The sequence below is a fragment of the Pantherophis guttatus genome, chromosome 2 (assembly GCF_059756535.1).
Source record: "Pantherophis guttatus breed Tessera chromosome 2, ASM5975653v1, whole genome shotgun sequence".
NCBI lineage: Eukaryota > Metazoa > Chordata > Lepidosauria > Squamata > Colubridae > Pantherophis > Pantherophis guttatus.
This window is the reverse complement of record NC_142064.1, coordinates 195063308-195085535: the sequence shown is the minus strand read 5'-3', so window position 1 is coordinate 195085535 and position 22228 is coordinate 195063308. Positions and strand designations below refer to the sequence as shown.

At 36.6% G+C, this 22228-nt stretch overlaps 1 protein-coding gene across 6 annotated transcripts in view; it reads left to right on the top strand.

The window, feature by feature from the left end:
- The first annotated feature begins 1278 nt into the window (after positions 1-1278).
- Positions 1279-22228, top strand: part of FAM13B (family with sequence similarity 13 member B) — a 63376-nt gene continuing 42426 nt past the window's right edge. For 2 of the 6 annotated variants that reach the window (XM_034403288.3, XM_034403280.3), the window contains exons 1-5: positions 1279-1865; positions 16022-16188; positions 18825-19013; positions 19946-20158; positions 22042-22216. In XM_034403288.3, coding sequence (XP_034259179.1) covers positions 18857-19013; positions 19946-20158; positions 22042-22216 — 545 coding nt within the window. In that variant the 5' untranslated portion in view covers positions 1279-1865; positions 16022-16188; positions 18825-18856. Of the gene's footprint in view, positions 1866-16021; positions 16189-18755; positions 19014-19945; positions 20159-22041; positions 22217-22228 lie in introns of all 6 variants that reach the window. The other 4 variants (XM_087887475.1, XM_060688534.2, XM_087887477.1 and 1 more) reach the window with 2 other exon arrangements.

Sequence of the window (22228 nt, the reverse complement as noted above, 5' to 3'; positions counted from 1 at the left end):
AATGGATGGAGATGAGCCAGAAGTAAAAAGAGCAGAGTTATGCCATAACAAACTACAGATCCATCTTCTTCACTTTTGTTTATTATGACAGCAGCTTTCCAGAATTCAGACAGTATTATTTTTTGAGTCCTAGTTAGAAATATCATGAAAACCCTTTTCATCATGTTTTACTGTGATGTCACAAGGCTTTGAGGGGGGGATATAAGCTGTAATCAATTGGTCATTTTTTAACCGACATAAAAGAGCAAGAGAATGGAGTGGCTTTGTGTTACAAATAAATTGTTTCATTTAAGATTTATTTATTTATTTATTTTTAATTTGATTTATATGCCGCCCTTCTCCGAAGACTCAGGGCGGCTTACAGTGTGCTCAGCAATAGCCTTCATCCTTTTGTATATTTATACAAAGTCAGCTTATTGCCCCCACAAACTGGGTCCTCATTTCACCTACCTTAGAAAGGATGGAAGGCTGAGTCAACCTTGAGTCTTGGCGAGATTCGAACCCTGCAGTAATTGCAGGCAGCTGGTCTTAATAACCAGCTTAATAACAGGGTGCCTTAAACCCCTGTACTACCAAGGCTCTTTAATTTTAATTTATTTAATTAAATTATTTTATTTGTCAAAAACATATTTGGTAATAAGTATAAGCATGGATTGGATACATAAAATAGGTACAAATAGAAGAAACATTAGGACAGGAACGGTAGGCACGCTGGTGCTCTTATGCACCAGCGTGCCTACCGTCTTATCCTGACTTAGTTATAAAATCACTCCAGATGCTTCTGGATAGCAAAGCGGCATAGAAATAAATCAAAACTGCTAAGACAATTGCTAGCAAACTGGATTGGAAAAGGCTTGACGGAGAAAAGTGGAAGGAAAGAGGGCCGCCACCAGCGAAGTCGATGGACTTAACTGCAGTGGTGATGAGTGCACCGTTAGAAAGACCAGGTTAGGGACAGGTTCTCATGGGCAAAAAGGAGCCCACCTGGGCACCAGGAGCCTACAACCAACTTGACAGCAGATACCGTAATCACAATACAAAAAGATGGCAGGGATTTTTGTTTGTTTGTTTGTTTCCTTCAGCAACTGCAGAGAGGGAATCAGAGAAAAATAATTATTCTGGATTAATGATCAGAAAGTATAAAGGTGATGATGAGTAAGAGCTGGTTTTCCCTACTCTTCTAACCTCAGTTACAGCTCAGAAATTCAGTAGCTGCCACTTTCCTCATCACTGCCACCAAACCAGACCATCCATTGTTTCCCCCCCCCACCCCCACCCTTGGGATGTCAACTAAAGGCGGTCAATGCAGGAAAGGCTCCCCAAAGCGCAGCAGCCCCTCCGCGCCCCGCCCTCGGCGCCTCCGCCTCCCTTAACCACACCCACCCACCCGCGCCCCGCCCGAGCCGTCATTTACATACACGGCTCTCCTTTATGATTCTCTCACTGGGGAGGGGGGTGGGGTGGGAAAAAACGTCACTTCCTATCCAAAGGGGCGGGAAAGAAGGGCTCGCGAGCGCTTTGGCGTTCCCTGCCAATCAGGCTCACGCGTCACTTCCTTCTCCAGGCGGCGGCTGGCTTGCTGCTATTTTGCTAACTACAGTTGACGAGTCCGTCAGCGGGGAAGCTCGCGCTACGGGGAGCGAGGGTTTCTCGGTCGCGCGCCAGGGACCGTGCATTTATTTGGCCTCCAGGGGCGGGGCCGGGACCGGGACGGCAGCTTCACGCTTGTTACCCTCGGCTGACGCCGCTCGAGGACCAGCCCTGAAGAGCCGAGCGGCAACTAGTCAAGCCGGGCCCTCGAACGGAAAAAGCCGGAGAAACCTGCTGCTGAAACTGAGGGCCGAGGGGAGAGTCACCCGGCAACGGTGAGGGAATTGAGGCACGCATGCGCGGCACAGCAGCAGCAGCAGCATCGGCGAGGCGGAGGGAGCTGAACCGATGAGGGCAGAATAGGAGGGGGGGGAGGAGGGAGGAGGAGATGCGGGGAAGGGGCGGTTGCTCTCTTCGGAGGCTCTCTGCTCAAAATTGGGATCGGGAAGCCCCTTTTGGCAGGCAGCCTTTCCCCGTGGAAGCGGGTGGAGGCTCTGCTGTGGGATCGCGATGGCGATTTAGAGACTTCGGTAGAAGTTGGAACCATAACTGCTGAGATCTTACCGGGAAGGGAACGGTTCTTACTTTGCAAGACCAGCCCTCTTGAAGGCTTCCAGTTGCCATGGAGGGGCTAGAATAACAGAAACATTTGAGGGACAGCATCTGTGGTTAACAGAAAGCAAATAACAAAAGCGGTTGAGAATGTGATTCTTGGCATTCCAGTTATGTGGTTGCTGGTGGTGGAGACGGGATAGAGGCTGTTAGCTCCATCTTCCGCCTTTCTCTCTCTCTGGAACTAGGATCCTGGGGAAGGGAATGATGGTGTTTCCCACATCATCGCAAAACGTGATATTACTACCTCTCATCCGACTCCTACAGATTTAACTTCTGTAATTCAGGATCAGGTGTCATAAACAGAGAGCAGGTGCAGCACAGAAAAATTCTCTCAGGACAAAATAGACTTGTATGACTAATTGAAGTCAAGTTGAATGTTACATCACCACCGCTGGAAGACGGTATTAATTCGTAAGGATCAAGTCCAGTGTAGATAATGTTTTTTTATAATTCTTCATGTTCCAAGAGAACTTATCAAGCACTAATTAAGGAGGACTGCAATAGCATTCATGTTTTGCTATTACTGATCATTATCTGCAGGGAAGTGTTATGGCATGTTCTAGGTATCTTGGTTTGAATATAACAGAGCCACTCATAAGTTTCTGTGATGATCCGGATCCTAGGCAAATGCACAAAATTTATTTACAATCTGATTTGAAGCTGGTTTCCCAAGATTGTGAAATGTATATCTACCAAAGAAAACTTAGCCTGAGTTCTTAATTTATTCTTTACTGACCAGTGATAATTTGGTCTTATAACTATCATACTGTCGTTGATTTTGGTCCTCTTTTATTCAGATGTTTAAAGCAATGACATGATTCAGGAAGATGTATAAAAAAGAGAGGTCTATATTCTCTGTCCCTGTTAGGAAAACATAGCAGAAAGTAGAGGGGTATGGGATATAAGATGTCATGAGCGGTAGCTGGAAATAATGGGGATGTACAGCAGCATAGCACATGGTGCTTGTACTTTCTCAGAAGTACAAGCAGAAAATAGAAATACAATAGCTGTTGCTGTTTTCATTACATAATTCTGCTTTTTCACCCCAACTATTAAGAACAAAGCTCAGAAATACTAGGAGCAATGGATACAGAGGCTGTTACTGCAGCTATTTTAAGTAACACTGTTTCTCTGAATTCAACCTTATTTTTTTTTAAGTTGTTCATTTTTTTAAATGAACAATGCTGATATCAGTTAATGTGAATAATATTGGGCATGCTCCCAAGTGCATGTTCATGGATGTTTAAAAATGCAAGAATGCCATCTGCCCTTGAAATGTTTCCTGCAGTAGCCACTGGCATAACACCATGTACCTGCTGCAGTCTTGTCTGCCACATGAAGTGGGGACTGCATGTGCTTACCCAAAATTCTACAAGAGATTCTTCTTTCTTTTTCTTTTCTTTTTGCTGGATGGGTATTTTATCCTGTATGTAACATATGAACTCAAGCTTTCTATTATAGTGTGACACTTTATTATTACTAATTATTAAGACATTTTTAAAATGGGTTATAAAAATAAAATAGATAGGTTTAATATTGTGAGCTTTGTTATTTTTTCCTTAAAAATAAACTGACTTAAAATGAAAAAGTAATACAAGCATACTTTTAAGAAGTAACGTGACAACTGCCAAGAAAAATATAGCATGGGGCAATACTTTAGGACGAAAAGAAGAAGCTTCAAAAGCCAGATAGTTCAGAATTGTTAATAGAGTCAAGTAAAGAATACAGTAAGCAAGAAATAATTTTTTTAGTTTGCTTTTGGCTTGTGTTAAAAAGCATGTGGGTGATGGAATTTATATTAGCAGTTTCCTACTGGCTCCATCTTCATATGTGTATTTTGCATTCAACGTTTTAAAGAAATGGTAACAAATTGTACTGTTGCCACAATTATGGCAGCTCTGCTATGTATATTGATTCTACTTAGAGTGAAGCATAAACATTACATAACATTGATATTCTTTTGTTACTCTTGACATATTTCTTTTCTAAAGGTAAGAGTTGATAATTACAATTCAGAAGTAAAATAATGTAATACAATGTAGGCTATTTTTTGCAATGTAAGTCATTGGAGTAAACACCATCAAATTCAGTAGAGTTTATTTTGAGGTAGACTTGTATAGAATTACACTACAAAATTAGTAAAAACTGTGTGGAAGCCAACAGTATCAGATGTCCCATGTTACTATGAATTATGTAAGATGTACTGATTAATGTTCCTGAATTATGTTATTTTCTGATAGCTATTTGTTTTAAGAATTGGGCAATGTCTTCAGCTGCAGTATGTTTTGAAATACATAGGGAATAAAATCGTTTGTATTTTTTAAAAGCTATCAAACAAAGTAGGTTAAGAGTGGAAAGATATGGCATGTTTTTCTAAAAACTTATTTACTTATTTATTAAATTTATATGCCACCTATCTCACTGATAAGGCAACTCTGGGTGGGTTACAAACAATAACTTACATTTGTATGCTACTGAAATCAGATGAGTCATTGAGCATTATATTATATTAAAATGTAAATGTGCTTGTTTTCTTGGGGACAGTTAGTGACATTAGTGTTCTAGTGTACTTGTGTTCATCTTCAGTAATACTTTATATGTTTGGTTCATATCTTTTGGTCAACGGAAGAGGGACTGATTGCTTCTTAACTGTTTATAACAGCAGATGAGGGCTCAGATAGTGCTGGGCAGCTGCCTTGCCCCATTCCTCCAATAAACTTTGTTGCTTGGACAAGGCAGGTGTAGTAGGATAGCAATGCTGAAGGAAGAATGGAGCAATGAGAAAAAAGCTGCTATTCTGCTACAGATTGCCTGGAAGCACAACCAGAATAGGTTATCCTTGTGGAAACAGAGCTCTTAGAAACCCTTGTGACTTTCCCAGTGGTTCCTGTTCACTGATCTCCTGTTCTTCTCCTGAGGCTTTGCATGGTTGAGGTCTGTTGCTTTAATGGCAGTAGAGAAGTAATGGCTGCGTGGATCATCATCTCCCTCTCTTCTTCCTGCCTCAATTGCTACATAATGGGAAGGGCATTTGATGCTTGGTCTGTGTCACCACTGGAATCCTCAGTGTCTTTAGGGGGAAGGGGGGGGAGAAAATATTGCTTTGCTTCTGCAATAACTTAAAAACATTTTATTTTATTTTATTTTATTTTGAATTTGTATACCGCCCTTCTCCCTGAGGACTCAGGGCGGTGAACAGCCAAGTAAAAACATCAAGTACAAATATTAAAATACAGTTAAAATATATATATATATATATATAAATTTGGCCCCATTAATTAAAAACAATAAACAAAACACTTAAAAACACTTAAAAAATTAGGCCAGCCCAGCTTGCTGGAAAAGGAAGGTTTTAAGGGCACGGCGGAAGGCACTGAGGTCTTGGATTCTCCTTATCTCTGGAGGCAATTGATTCCAGAGGGTAGGTGCCAGTAACTTGTCCAGTAACTTGCTTCATGTTGTTTGAAATTCTATAATGTGTTTTCTTCGTCACCTTCAGTTTTAGAAGAGATCATTCTTGATAACAAAGATCTCTAACTTATTTTTTTCTTGAAGAATTCTTTATATGATATGCTGATACAAATAATGCAGATGAATTTCCTTTATGAAAAGAGTATATTGTGAAGCACCACATTAAATTCAAAGTAATGATGCATCTGAGATGTCCAATAGTTCCTGAGATGCAGCTTCTTTAAGGAGCCTCTGACAGGTACAGTGAACATGTCAGTGCTAGATATGAAACACTCTATTTCAGATCTGAATATTCTACATCTGTGCAGATGGGTATGTTGTCATTAGTGTTAAACATGCTAGAATAAGTTACAGTGAAATGGTATTATATTTAAAATAATTTCTAGAACAATATAGGAAGATAATTAAACACAATCTATTTCAAGTGTGTTTTTTATTACTCTTATATTACAAGGTTTTTGAGAATGGGAAACATCTAAACAGTTTGTTGGCTGTGGAGGATGAGAAGAACCCAGAATAAAAGGGAATCTGGTGGAGAAGTGGGTAGTTCTGTGAGAAGTAAAACCTTTTGAAATTATAGCAAATAACAATGTTTAAATAAGGCAAGTAACTTTATTTTTTCCTTATAGAGGAGATTTTAAATAAAATGGAAAAGTGTAATAAAAATCTTAATACTATTGTGGAAATTATTAAAAACCTTACACACAAATATACTTATGCTGTCCCCTTTCAGAGTAAACATTGTGATACAAAATACAGAAAAGGAGAGCAAGAAATAGCAAGCATAAGATCTTAAAGACAGGAGAAAAGAAAAGGAATTATTGCCATAAACTCTATGAGTGAGAATTGAAATATAGCAGTCTATTTCATTTGCTTTGTGTGTGTGCACATGTGTGTATAGTGGCATGTTTAAGAGAGCCAGTTTGGTTTGGCAATTAAGGCACCCAGCTAAAAACCAGGAGACTATGATCTAGTCTCACCTTAAGCATGAAAATCAGCTGAGTGACTTTGAGCCAGTGATACACTCCTAGTCCAACTCCCCTCACAGGGTTGTTGTTGCTGGGAAAATAACAGGAAGAAATAATATTAATCTTCTTTTGCTGCTTTGAGTTATTTATAAAAATAAAGATGCATTTAAAAAAAGATAGCTAAATCAAGTTATATGCACACCATTCACTATGCCTCATCATACACTTCAGACAGGCTTAGGGTTTTATCTTGAAATGTTATTCCCCACATCATTTTTGTCCACTTACTTTTCCCCTTGTTTTCTTTGTATTCCTCTGTACTTTACATCAGAAATGTACAACTTGAGGGCTAGACATAGCCTCTGAAAACGTTGAATATGGCCTACTGAGACCTTTCAGTTATTGAATTACTATTTTTCATGATAGAAGAGGAAAATTTATTACAGATAGGTCTTGCTTTACTACCACAATTGTGCCCAGAATTTTGGTTGCAAGTTGGGACTATTATGTCCTGATTTGATTTTCTAATTGTTTTTGCAACTGTGTAAAGCAAATCACTACTATCATTAAGAAAAAATGGCAAAAATGTTACAAATTGTGGTCATGTGATCATGGATGCTACAACAGATTGTAAATGTGGACCATTTGCCAAGCATCTGAAATGAGGTCACATGATCATGAGGGTTTATTTCAGGGGTGAAATGCCGGTTCGGACCAGATTGGTAGCGATGGAGGTGGGTGGTTTGGAGAACCGGTAGCAAAAATCCCTGCCCCCCCCCATGTCCAGCTGAGGCGTGCAATCATCAGAGGCTTTTTTAAAATTTTTAAAAGCATTTTTTCTACAACCTCTTCTGCCGAAAAAATGCTTTTAAAAGTAAAAAAAAAAAAAAGCCTCTGATGACCGCATGGCTCAGCTGGGATCATCAGAGGCTTTTAAAAGCATTTTTTCTACAACCTCTTCAGCCGAAGAGGTTGTAAAAAAATGCTTTTAAAAGTTAAAAAAAAAAGTTGGCCACGCCCACCTAGTCACATTACCCCCACCACCACCAAGCCACGCCCACAGAACTGCTAGTAACAAATTTTACATTTCACCACTGGTTTATTTATTTAGTATATGGCATCGACAGGTCATACAACCACTGATACATAAATTCAGTTTAAAGCATCAGCAAACATATGTAAGATAGGTGGCTAATGCTATAATATATATAATAATATGTCAAGGTAAAACCATAATAAAATCACTATAATATGATGCCATAGAATTGCAGTGGGATAGATGTTATAATTCAGTATCTAAGGAAGCCAACTATCTAACTGCTTCTGGTGTAGCTGCAGTGAGATCATCCCAGCTGCCTTGAAATTTCCGGAGGAGACATTCTTGAACTATATGTGTTATAGTTTATTCCGGTGAAACAATCACATTGCGGGCTCTCAACCATTCCCCACTTAAAGAGCTTTGCCTTAGTTCTGGCATGGCCTGTCCAGATTCTATCAGATGGCTCCATGTTTTTTGGGCTATCTTCCGTGATCATGGGGGTTGATACAATACTTTACAGCAGTCAGAAATGTTTTACAGCCTGTAAAGTACCCTTTCCCAGGCTGTGTTAACTTCAAATGGTCATTAAGCGACCAGTCATTAAGCAAGGTCTATTTGTAATGTCAGGCATGTAATGCAACGACACCATGCTATTTCATAATAGAGAATGTTGAGCAGAGGAGAGAAGAAGAAGAAGAATGAACCAAAAAAATTAAAGACATGAGATAAGGAAACAGTTCACACTAATACCATTCACTGTCATTGTCATGGAATGCATCCTTATACCTGCTTAATACTATCCTCTAATTTGTGACATTCAGGAAACAGTATAGTGGTAGTCTCTAACTCTAGTGTGCATAGAATATAGATTTCAACTTGGAATGCAAAAAATTAAATGGCAAAGCATGAATTGACAAGGAGAATAATTATATTGTGTGTTTGTGATAAGAATGAAATAGTTTAATCTTATAGGGTGGAGCTACTGAACACATATATGAAATGAAGGTGTAGATTTAGTTATGAAGAAGCTAAAATGAATGTCATAAAGTATAAATTGCTATTAACTATGTATGTACATGAATGTAGAAATTTATAAGATGATGAACCAGGAATGAATTTGGGGAAAACGCCAATATTCTAAATATTGGAGTTCTAAATACATGCAGAGGAAAAAGTTAACTTGCTGTGAATAAATGAATGAGAATAAAACACAGCAATTAGTAGAATGTAAATGAGTCATTCACTGATGCAGGAATATATGAGAATGGTAAATATTTTGTGAAGGAGATTAAAGGAAGTAGAACAACTGCAGGACAAGGAAGTATAGATTGTGCATAAAAACATCATAAGAGAGAGATTAATTTTCCAACAGAATAAATTTAATGTGATACTCAGGCTTGAGGTATGGAAGCAGATTGGAACAGAGTGAATGCAGAGTGAAGGCTTGATGGAATGATTTATTTATTCATTTGGTGGATTTTTATCTCAGCTTTCCTAGCCTTAATGCTTTAGGAATCCAAAGTAGTGTACTAGTTTTCTCTTCTCTATTTTTCTCCCTGTAAGGAAGTTTTACCTGAGAAGAGTGACCAAAGTCACCCAGCTTTCATAGCTGAAGCTGGAATTGAACTTTGATCTCTTCATTCATAGCCTATTCCACACTTACGCAATGCACGGGCTGTATACTGCATGTCAGGTAGCCTTATGTGATCCACCAGTGTTTTTCAAAAAATAATCCATTGGTATCAAATATTGCTATTGTCATGAATGATCGGCTGCCGCTGCCCTGGTTTTTCCAGCTACTTCTTCCCTCAAAAGACATGCCACCAGGACCTCCAATGTTTCTAAGCCTCAGGAACCAGCTCCAGTGCTGCGTAGTGCTGCTAACCACCAGATAACTGATCACCAGGCCAAGTATTCTATAATAGCCCACAGTTTATTTTTAAGATATCAGTCTGGCTCTTTCCCAGCTAAGAATTGCGTAGGGCTGGTCTAATTCCTTAACCATTATGCCACATTGTATTGGAAGAAGCTGTGAGTAAGGAAAAAAAAATACAAAAAAAGAGATTGATTCCTGCAAAAATGTAGGAATATATACTCTGTGTGTATACATACACATATACAGTATATACAGTGTATGTATGTATGTACTGTATAATATATATGTATATAGAGGGAAAACTGCAGAGAATATAATGAAACAGGCAAGGAACTACTAAAATAGAAAAAATCCAGAAACGATGGGATTGTGGGTGAAAAGGATAAAAATGGAGCTTCTAACTGAGTATGAAATTAAAAATGTGATGAAATTAAAAATAAATGTGATTAAATTATTTGGTTTGAAAATGAAATGACAAAATTCTAAGATAATTTTAGAGTTTTGTATGGGAATGATAATGATAGAAACCTTAGCAATTACATTTCATATGATTTTTCCACATGAAAAAATATAAGAATTTTAGAATAAAATGAATTCCATTCCATTTGCCTTAAATCATGCTATGTTCAATAGTATTTTACCACGTGAAGTACTAATCTTTAAAATGTATGTTTGGATGCAGTGGAATAAAAGTTAAAACTGCAGGTTTTGGACTATATTATTGGTAACTCTGTCTTCTGGAATTTTGATTATCTGTAATTTTATTGTTTGAAAATACTTTTTAAAGCAAGTTTGAGCTATTTCATCTTAATAATTAATCTTCCATCTGGAACCTTTTATTATTTTTTTAAAAAACACTTATTGTTTGTTAAAGCTTTTTGCTATGTTGTACTTGCCACTAAGCAATTTGACTTTATATATCTAATTGTTACATATTTTAGAATTTCAGCCCAACTATTAAACAGTATGGTATCTAATGCCTTGTGCCAGATCTTGAAAAACTCAGTAGATGAGAGAATAGCAGGAAATTATACTGGAAGTTTAAAAAATCCGATGCAAAGGCAATGTTAGACTATTTCTGTATTATTGTAATATCAACACCCACGGATATGTCCATGAAATAACAAGGAGTCAAGTAGTTGAAAGAAACTTGGCCTTTTCATTTTTTTTCAAGCCCAGTATAGGAACTGGATCCAATCAGATCTGGGTGGGTGGGTGGCAAAAGAAAGGTAAGTTCAAAATGGGAGGCGAGAGAGAGAAAAATAAACTATATATCCTTATAGGAGATTCAGCTAGGTAGCTGCTCATATGTTGCCACTCTTTCATTTTCAGCTTCCTTCTCTTTTTCACTCTCGTCATTATTCCCAGAGAATAACATACAGTACATTTACTGCCTTGTAAATCCCATATAGACAAGTACACCCATAAACAAGAGGAGGAGGGGACTACATAGGCAGCCTATTACTTTTTACACAGAAGAAAGTATGGCTCTAGTAACACCACTTTTACACTTCTGGTAAAAGAATTAGAAGGAATTACAGAAGCCTACGTGTTTTCCCTATTTTGCTACACTTAGATTTGAATTTTTATCTATTATTTGCTTTTTGCTTTTTTATTTCTAAAATTTATATTTCCCTTCCTTCAGGAGTTTGATACAGTCTCATATTCCTTCCTTTGTTTTTCCCCCCACAATGATAACTTAATAAAGTTCATTGGGCAGAGAGTGATTCTCCAGTTCCTATGGTTGGAAGTTGAATCTGAGTCTCTGGGTCACAGTCTATTTTAATCATATCATAATCATTTTAAGACAAATCACTCCAACCTTTTCAGCCTGTACAATAAGTGTGAACATTGGAACATTGGAATAAAGCTGATGATTTTTTGTTCCTACATCGTTTCTTATGTGTAAGAACTGTGGACTTGTAGCAGGATGGGTTTGATTTAAATCGAGTCGATTTAAATCATGATTTAAATCACTAGTACAAAGACTTAATTTAAATCAACTCGATTTAAATCATAATTTTTAAAGAGCAACTGTCATCTCTGCTACTCCTTTGACCCGCTGTTGACTCACCGATAGTCCCAGTGTTGCAGAATATACAGTCTTGTGCTACATAACTAAGCTCCATTTCATGCTGAATAAACTAAATTATTTATGTATCTTAAATAGAAAACTATCTTACGATAGATTTTTACCCCAAAAGTTTTTTATTAAAATAAATTCAATAAAAATCAAAAAAATCCAATTTAAATCTGATTTTTTTTTATTTTTTTTAAAAAATCATTGATTTTTATCCACCCTGACTTGTAGGGAAATGAACTTGTAGTTAAAATGAACTTAGAAAATCTGATTAAAAGTGACCATTTTGTAATGGATGAATTTTTAGAAATACATTAGTGGAAGGAAAGAATGTTGGACTTCTTGGCTATAATTTTGTAATTGCTTTGTATTTTCAGAAATGACTAAGAGGCTCATATTAAAGATGTTAATTACAACTTAAAGGTGGGCTTGTGGTTGCAGCTAATTTTGTTTTCACTAGATTTCAATAATTTATTATGAAAAGTTGGAAATACTAAGAAGGAAAACTAGTTGGACTGGCATGTAGTCTTCAACCAAACAACGCCTGTATTCATGGACATCACTTGATGGAGTACACAGAAATAAAATTTGCTTTATTAGTGGCACAAGGAGATGGAAGAATTCAGTTATAGCGAAGAAGTTGACATTGGCTGACTGTGGAACAGGTCACAGATGGCTTTATGTGCACATTTTAAATCAGAGTGGAAGAAGGAAGTCAATTAATTGCTGCAGTATAATTTGAATTTATACCAACATTTTCAAGAAGAACATCCATTTCTTCAACCCATTTCATGGGATGATTGTTTGGGGAAAATAGGAGGAGGAAGGTGTGTTGGATATATGCCTCATCTTGAGTTATTTGTAAAAATAATATGGTAGACTGCAGACAAACAAATGAATAAATGAAAGTATGGCAAGCAACAGAAGAATTAATAAAGGTTTTAACTAGCAAACCTGGAGAAGACACAATGGCCAATAAAATTGGAAGAGATTCATTTTTATACTAATATCAAAGAAAGGAGACTTGTCATATAATATCCAATTATACAATAATTTCCCATGCTAACAAAATAATGCTTAGGATTATTCAACGCAGATTAGTGCTTGTACAGAAAGGGAAATGTCAGATGTTCAAGCTGCCTTTAGAAAAGGCAGAGGAACATGAGACATTATTGCTATTGTGGAATCTCCAGCTAGAATGGAGGGAGGTTTGAAGAAGGGGCCAAGATTAGAATCCCATCACAGCAGAAAATGGGACAGATGTTACTCCCCCAAAATTGAGCCTGGATAGCTCAATAGACAGAGCTCTGTAATTTAAGACCAGCTGTCTGCAATTAAAGTAAGATCGAATCTCGCCAGGCTCAAGGTTGACTCAGCCTTCCATCCTTTCTAAGGTAGGTAAATTGAGGACCCAGTTTGTGGGGGCAATAAGCTGACTTTGTATAAATATACAAAAGTATGAAGGCTATTGCTTAACGCATTGTAAGCTGCCCTGAGTCTCCGGAGAAGGGCGGCATATAAATCAATTTTTAAAAAAAGTCCCTGAAGCCTTTTCTGACCATTCCTAAGAAAATTCAGCCAATCTAGTTAGATTCTTATAAATAGGCATTGCAACAACAAAGAAGTAATTTTGATGGACTCACAGTGTGGGCCTAGTTCCTTGTGCCTGACAGTTGCTTGTGCATGCTGGATAACTGAAGAGGCCAAAGAGTTCCTCAAACCGGAAAACTGGTATCGAAGAACATCTTATTCTCCTCAGGCAAAACATATACAGGATAGGAAGCTATGGTCCATGTGGTGGAACATGGTAGAACAGACCACCTCACAAGAAATCAAGCTGCATACTGTCCCTTCTTGTTAAATCTGTATGTTCAGTATATATTGAGAGGGTATGGATTGGAAGCAGATGAGTTTTAAAATTGGAGATAGAAACATCTATAATCTGGGCTGTACTGATACTCAGCTAAAAATGCAAATGCTCTAATAACGAAAGAGAAGGAGCAGAGTGAAAAAATGAGACTATATTATAAATATAAAGAAGGCCAAAATAATTGTAACAAGTACAGCATAGAATTGGCAAAGAAGATACTAAAGTGATAGGTAGCTTCTGCCTTTTAGGATCAACAATGAACAGTAAAGCAGTCAAGAAATACTTTGAAAACTTGAATTTGGTAGGATAACATTGAAGGCCTTGAAAAAATATTCAGATGCCATGATGTGTCTGTATCTACAAAGATAAGAATTGTGAAGACGATGATTTTCCTTGTGGGGAAAGGAAGCAAAAGTTGGACCTGATGGCATAAAATTAGTATTGTTAATGTGATAAAATTAATATATTGTTATCTAGATGATTACTAGGTGTTGATTACTTTCCATAGGAAGCTAAAAGTATTGTATTGGAGTAACTTTAATAGTTTAGAATATTTGCACAAGAATAATTGCTTATTGCTCTTTATTGCAATTGTTGCAAAACACTAATATAGCTAGCCCTCTAGGAATTATTAGAAATAATACATATTCCATAACTTTTTAAATACGTAATTTAAACTGAATTAGGATGGAATCTAGAAGAACTGCACAAATGAATATATACATTTTTTTTTTCAAAACATGTTTTTTCCCTGTACCATAAGTGAGCTGTGTGACTGTCTTAGTAATATCACTGTAGTTTGTAGTGTTTCTTTTGTATGATAGGGAAACTTTCTGAATAGGAATCGGTTGGTGTTCTGCAGGTAGTCCTCAATTTAAAGATTACAATTGACCCCAAAATTTTTCTTGCTAAGTGAGGCAGTTGTTAAAGTGGCTTTGCCCCAGTTTATGACCTCTTGTCACAGTTGTTAAGTGAATTACTGCAGTTGTTAAGTTAGTAACAGGGTTAAGTGAATCTGGCTTCCTCATTGACTTTGTTTGTCAGAAAGTCATAAAAGGTGATCAATGACCTCAGGATGCTGCAACCGTCATAAATATGAACCAGTTGCCAAGTGTTTGAATGTTGATCACATGACTATGGGGATGCTACAACAATCATAAATGTGAAAAATGATGATAAGTCATTTTTTTCAGTGCAGTTGTAACTTCAAATAGTCATTAAATAATGGTTATAAATCGAGGGTTACCTGTACGCTAAATAATTGAGTATAGTAATTCAGTTTAGGAAATGGGTTATCCATGTTTATTGACTAGCTATAATTGTATTTTAATTAATTCATTACAGAGGGGTCCTTTTGTTTTGTGAAACCAGGATTAAGCAATTTTAATGTGTAAAAGTCGTCATCGTGTGAAAAATGGAGGCAAAACTTTCTTCCAGATTGTGATTTACTATATCTTTTTAATGGCCAGTGCAGCTACCTGCAAAAAAGTGCAAATGAGTATTTGGTAAATTACAAGCAGTTATTTTAGAATATATATATATGTGTGTGTGTGTGTGTGTGTGTGTGTGTGTGTGTGTGTGTATTCTAAAATAACTGCTTGTAATTTACCAAATACTCATTTGCACCTTTTTTTTTATTCCTCTAACTCAGGGGTGTGCCTCCCCCGCACCCTGTTTTTGCCAGCAGGGTGCTGCAGGAAGCTGTCCAGGTCAAAAATTGGGTGCGGGGGGCTACATGTGCCCCATTGTGCCCCATTTTTTGCAGCAGAGGCATCACGGGCTGGTCCTTTGCTATTTCCAGGCCGGCCCCACAAGCCAGATCTAAGCACCCTGCGGGCCTTGAGTTTGACACCGCTGCTCTAACTCATGATAAAATGTTTCTGTATTTTGGTAACTACCATACAGAATGTTGCTCCATTCTGGCTCAATAACTAATCCTATTTATAACAAAGCATGCTTTCTAAGGAGAAAACATGTGTTTCCGAGTTGTACATTCTTCTCTTGGGAATATTCACCTTGGGAATCATTGGATTGCATAATTAACATTGTCAATCAATAATACGAAACAATGATCTATTCTGAAATTTGATTTGGACCATACAATGGAGTGCAAAATTTCTGCTACTTGTTGGTTTTGATCATGAAGCATTGCATTCTGAGGGCAAATTAATTGCTATAACCTTACAGAAAGTGTTCTCATGATGTGTGGATCATCCTGGAAAAATGCTGAATATAAAATGCCCTCATTTTAAGATTGGAACCAATTCTTAAGGTTGAAACATTTCTGGCATGGCTGAAACAGCATTGGAACATTTTTAGTAAGTCCCAAACAAATGTCCTAAACTACAAATAAGGAGTTTGATTTAGAATGAAGTGTTTGAAGGTCAAAATTTTTCAAATGGGAAATGTATTACATGCTACCAAATTTAATTTTATTTTTGAGTACAGTAATGTGTATTGCAACTACATTGTTAAGAGATCAAGTACTCAAATGCTTTTCTGTGTTTTGCAGATTAATAGCTGAGATACTGATCAAGTTCTGCCCATCTTCAATGAGGAACTACAGGCTGATCTTCTGCCATAACCTTAAGCAACCATAAATGACAAAAGAATGCTTGGTCAGTAAAGGTAGCTGGCATAGAAAATATTTTGTGAACATAGGTGTTTAAGTGCTGTGAGGTAGGTATTCTCAACTATTATTATTTTCTCAAGATATTCTTAAGATGTATTGATTTCAAAGGGTATACTGCTTTATAAAAATGGAGCATAATGGAGAGCATTCTTCAGTAGTGTGGTAAATACACTGTGATCTGCAACTCTGGGTAGTCTGTGCGTATTTTCATATGCAAAGCTTCCTTCCCCTCTAGATTTCTCATATTGTAAAGTCCATATTATATCTATTAAAATTTAGCTTTTTTGTATTTAAGATACTACTTATTTATTTATTGGAATTATCCTTATGAAAATCCAGTTTTCTTCCTTATTTTTAAAAATGCCAATAAACGTATGCAAAAGGATGAAATTTGTCAAAAGTTGTTCTTTGTGCTATTCAAAAGGCATAGACCTAAACTGGTTGATAATTGATGCCCAGAATTGTACATTCTGATTTTTTAATAACTTGGAGATAGTTCAAAACCCACCCAGAAGTATTTTGTGGGTTGGATGAAGCAGTGAAGATCCTGTATATGGTCATCATCTGTTCTATTAAGCAGTATGTGATAAAAATTATAAATAATCAGTCAATCAGTTTATAATGTGCTTAAAGTTAATGAAAAGTGGTTTGTTTCAGAATATTAGGCAGCTGTATTTTAAAATTGCATTCCCACCTTTAAGTGTTAGAGCAATAGAGATTCATTTGGTTAAATCCCAAAATTACAAGACAAATGGGGTTGAATAAAAGTATTATTGCAGTTCCCTTTTACTCTGAGATGTCTCTCCTAAAGTTTGGGGAAATCTTTCACGTGAAAGATTTATCAGCCTGCTACAGTGATAGTAGCAGGCTGATAAAAAGTGAGAGTAATCCTCTTTAAATTGAGCCTTTGGAATCCAATTAATTTTTTTTGGGGGGGAGGGGGTAAATTATCAAGACATTATTATTTCACCAAGTGTTTTGTTTCTTTTCTCTTTATTCCTACAAATGTATTCATATATTTTATTTGGATTTTTGTTTTAATTTTTCTGTTTTAAGTACTGTATATGCTGGTTGTCTTGGATGATTTTGTAGCAAAAAAGCTGAATTTTTACTGTAACAAAAATTCTATATGAATCTTTAGAATCTTCTGTGTAATTGTAATTGTGTCCAACATTTTGTAGCTTTTATTACATGTCTACTAAGCATGATAAAATGTCTCTTATTGTTTGTTATTCTAGATCCGTGATGGCGAACCTATGGCACGCGTGCCACAGGTGGCACGTGGAGCCATATTAGTGGGCACGCCAGCTCAGCTCTGGGGCGCATGCGCACTTCGGCCAGCTGATTTTCGGGCCTTCTGGGCCCACCAGAAGTAGGGAAACAGGCTGTTTCCTGCCTCTGGAAGGCCTGGGGGGTGGGGTGGGAGGCCCGTTTTTCTTTCTTACCTGGCTCCAGATCCTCTCTGTGTATCTGGGAAGGGCGAAAACAGCCTTTCCCACTCCCTTGGAGGCCCTACGGAGGCTGAAAGGGCCCATTTCCCGACTCTCGGTGGGACAGGAAGTGACGTTTTTTCCTGACCCCAGCCTCCAGAGGCTCCTAGAGATTCCTAGAGGGGCTCCTAGAGACTCCTAGAGAGGTTCTGGAGGCTGGGGACAGCAAAAAATGTCACTTCCTGTCCCACCAAGAGTTGGGAAATGGGCCCTTTCAGCCTCCGTAGGGCCTCCAAGGGAGTGGGAAAGGCTGTTTTCGCCCTTCCCAGATACACAGAGAGGATCTGGAACCAGGTAAGAAAGAAAAACGGGCCTACGAGGCCATCATGTGCCAGGAGCGGGAGGGGGGAGGGGGTTGCGCACGCATGTGCGTGGGCATGTGCGCGCGCAACTCTCCCCTGCCCCCCCCTCCTGGCACGCGATGGCAAAAAGGTTAGCCATCACTGTTCTAGATTGTTTTTCTGAGGATGTGCAGCAATGATACATCACTTTATAAAAATTCTCTTTAGGGCTATAACAATAGTATAAATTTCAGTCCTTTCAACTACCTATTGTCTGACTTACCCATGTACATATTTTTACCATAGTTTTTAGCTATTTCATCATTTATTTTTTCATGTCTATTTCAGAAGAAGTTCAGTAGAAATTTATACATTTTAACAATAACATGTTCCTCATTTCTATACAACCCCATTTCAAATTCAGTCTTACATTGTTCAAAACCAAAAATTATTTTATCTATTTTAAAACTTTTTAATAATTGTACATATTAAAATAATTGACGTGAATATCCTTTTATTGTCAGTTTGTCTGCATTCTAATACATGGGAGTAAATCTTGTTTTTTTCTCATCCTAAAGCATGACAGAAACTTTGAACAGTCATAAGAAAGTAGTTACTTATAATAAACTTCTACCACTTCGATTTGTAATTGTCAAAATTTTTTAATGAAAAAAAACTAAACTGGAGACAAGCCTTATCCAGGAAATGAATAGCTAACCAAATTTTTATATTCATTCTGGTTTACCTAGTTTATAGTCTAAATTTGCCTGACAGACAGCATCTAATGTAATCATCCCTTTGAGATGGTATTTATTACTAGAGACAGTTCTAATCCTTTTTCAGGTAATAAATATCTGTGGGAAGAAGTGCATTACATTGAAGAAGTTAAATCTACAACTAATTTATTTTCAGAAAGACACTTTGACATTGGGCTGCATAAAGATATGAGGAAGAGCTCCTCCCCTTCTTTGAGTAATTGCAACTCTGTTCTTACTAATAAAATATTTGGAATTCCACTTGATGAACTGCAACAGGAAGGGCAACCAGGCAGTGAAGTTCCATTCATAGTCCGCCATGTCGTGGACTATATTGAGGAACATGGTATGTATTTTCGTCCTGTGCCTTAATGATAAAATTAAAATTTGAAAATATGAATAATTTTCACATATTCTTCTTGGGGAGTTATGAAGGATACAGCAACAAGTTACAGTCATACAATCATAAGTGGGAGGAGATGGGTGATAGGAACGATGAGAAGATTAGTAGTAATAGTAATGCAGACTTAGTGAATAGTTTGACAGTGTTGAGGTAATTATTTGTTTAGCAGAGTGATGGCGTTCGGGAAAACCTGTTCTTGTGTCTAGTTGTTTTGGTCTGCAGTGTGACTGCAGCATGTGATTGCATCTTGGACATTAGCAACCGGCTCACATTTATATCCATTTACAGCGTCTCATGGTCCTTCAACTGCAGTTTTGGGCAGTTTTTTTGCCAGTTTCCAGCATTTACCTCATGTTTCCAACAAAAAACGTCCATTGGGAAAAACAGACTTGTTTAACAACTTCAGTGTTTGCTTAATAACCCCAGTGTTCACTTAACAACTGTGCCATATGCTTGACTGCCACAAAAGTCATAAAATCAGACACAGCCATGCAATGATCCGCTTAATGACTGCAATGACTTGCAACCATGATTTCTGGTTCAGTTACAGTCTTAAGTCTAGGGCTACCTGTATTCCAAGCCAGAAACAAGCTCTTTTCAGCATATAATGTTCCATTTCACAACCTCTAAACAGTCTTCAGCCTATTTTCAATTCAAAAGTTCCATAAACTTGAAATGGGAAGTTTTATGGGTTTCATTGTTAAATGACAAAAGTTTTTGCACACTGCTCCAATATTTTTGTTGCTGTTTGTAAATGTTTCTTTGGGTAGCAATGTTGGCTAGGGTAATTTTTGCCTGTTTTTGTCACATTCATAGGTAAGAAATGAATATATTTTCATTTTAAAGGGAATATTGTTTTTTCATTCTATTTGAAGGAGGTCTAGAGCAAGAAGGACTTTTTCAAGTCAATGGGAATGCAGAAACAGTGGAGTGGCTTCGGCAAAGATATGATAATGGAGAAGATGTGGACCTGGTTAAAGAAGCAGATGTACCTTCTGCTATTAGTCTTCTTAGATATTTTCTTCAAGCACTTCCAGAACCAGTTATTCCTGGCACTCTTCATATGCATTTAATACAACTGCCTCAAGGTATTGGAATGACTTCAATATATATGAAAAAAAACCTGTTCACAAATAGTTAATTTGGAAGTTTAAAATGCCGGAGACATGTTCCTCTGTAATATTCCAAATGTGTATCAAGATCACTGGAAACCTTGATTTGATATTGATAAAAATAAAAGCTATATGTACTGGGAATTGTACTTTTCCCACTTTTAGGCCCATTTAATAATTCTTACATAAACAGAACATTTATTAGGGTCACATTGTAATGCCTACTTACCTCTTCACACACATAAATGCACACTATGTTATTGATGATTGGGGATTATTTGGTTTGGAACTCTTGTTAATTTTATATCCACTGGATATATAGAGATAGATTTTGGCCCTATCTCTATATCTGAAAAACTAAAAAGAAAATGAAATTGTCTTAATAAATCCCGACATACCTATTTTTATGTAATCCTTTCACAAAAATTTGTAAACAATCTAAAATAAAAGCTGGTCAATTGACCTTTCAAAGAATATGTGTTGGATGATCTGAGTGAAGTCCATGTGTGACAAAATATCCTTGCATTTTATTTCTTGTGGTTTAACTATATCTAAATTATGTGAACATTTCAACACATGGAACCACAAATAAATTTAGATAATTGGAAAGTTTAGATATTTTGAAAACATTTTGAAAGATACCTTCAACTGATATTTCATATTTGTTTAGTTATCATCAGAAACATTCTTAAACACTTTTCTGAAATTAATAAAAAAAATATTCTGAATGTACGCACCTACATGTTTCAGTTTCTTCTATTGAGTGTTTGGCAATCAGTTGCTAAATAAACTATATTTTTCTTAATATTGATAATCAAAATAGATTTAGAGGTGACTGTCATATCTTGGTACGTAGGTAGATATAGGTTTGAAAATTGCAGGAATGCTTGGCAAGGCAAGCGCTCTTGTGAACTTGCTGATCAGAAATGTCAACGCAACTATCTGTTAAAGGTTTGATGCACTCATTTCAAGCCTCTTTCTAGGTCCTCTGAGCATTTGTTTTAGCAACGATTCTGACATATCTTTTCTGTGCATATACTTGTGTGTTCAGAAAACTGGGAAAAGGCATTGAAACAGCTTCTTAAAAAGATTGACACAGACCTGCATAACAAGGGTCTGATAAAGAGCTAAACTTGAACAACTGAGCAATGTGCATGAGTTCTCTGAACCATTCTAAATAAACAGAATCAAATATAGCTCTTGAGTGCTGCATGTACTATATTTAAATATAGATATTTTTATCCAATGTTTTGTTTTGTTTTCAGTCTAATAATACCTAATAAAGCCAATCTGATATGCTTGTGATACATATTTTGCAAAAGAAATGAATAACTTAATAACTTGGTATCTGTGTGTTCTCCTCCTGGTGCTTTGATTAATATGAATGTATAGAATGTAGTCATGTTTTCTGTCAGCAAGATGGAAAGGTTATTGACACAGAATTAAAATATTAAAATATAACAAACTGTATAAAAGTAGTAACAGCTTCAGATATTAATTCCTGGTATAAAATCACTGCAATACTTGGGAGAGGGTGGCAATTTTTATTACATATTAAAATACATTTTGTGTACATCTCTATTTAGATAATTTAAATCCATCTGACAAAGATAAAGATAACATAAAACTAACAAATAATTAAACAACAAAGTAGAGATGATAGGAAAGATTGCTAAAATCAGGGGCAGAAAATGTGAAAAATGTTCAGTTACTGATTTTTTTTTACTTAAAAGTAACATTTTTATTTAAAATGGAATTGAACAGTTCTGTATGAAACTTCATACTGCTATTTGAATTGAAATTTATCAAATGTGGAATAGTGCATTAAAATTTATTTAAAATTCTATCACACTTTGCAGATTATAATGAAGATGAATTTGGAAGAAAATTAAGATTCCTCTTGCAACAACTTCCGCCTGTGAATTACAGTTTATTAAAGTTTCTGTGTAGATTTTTAGCTAATGTAGCATCACATCATGAAGAGATTTGGTCTGCAACTTCATTGGCTGCAGTTTTTGGTCCTGATGTCTTTCAGTAAGATATTGT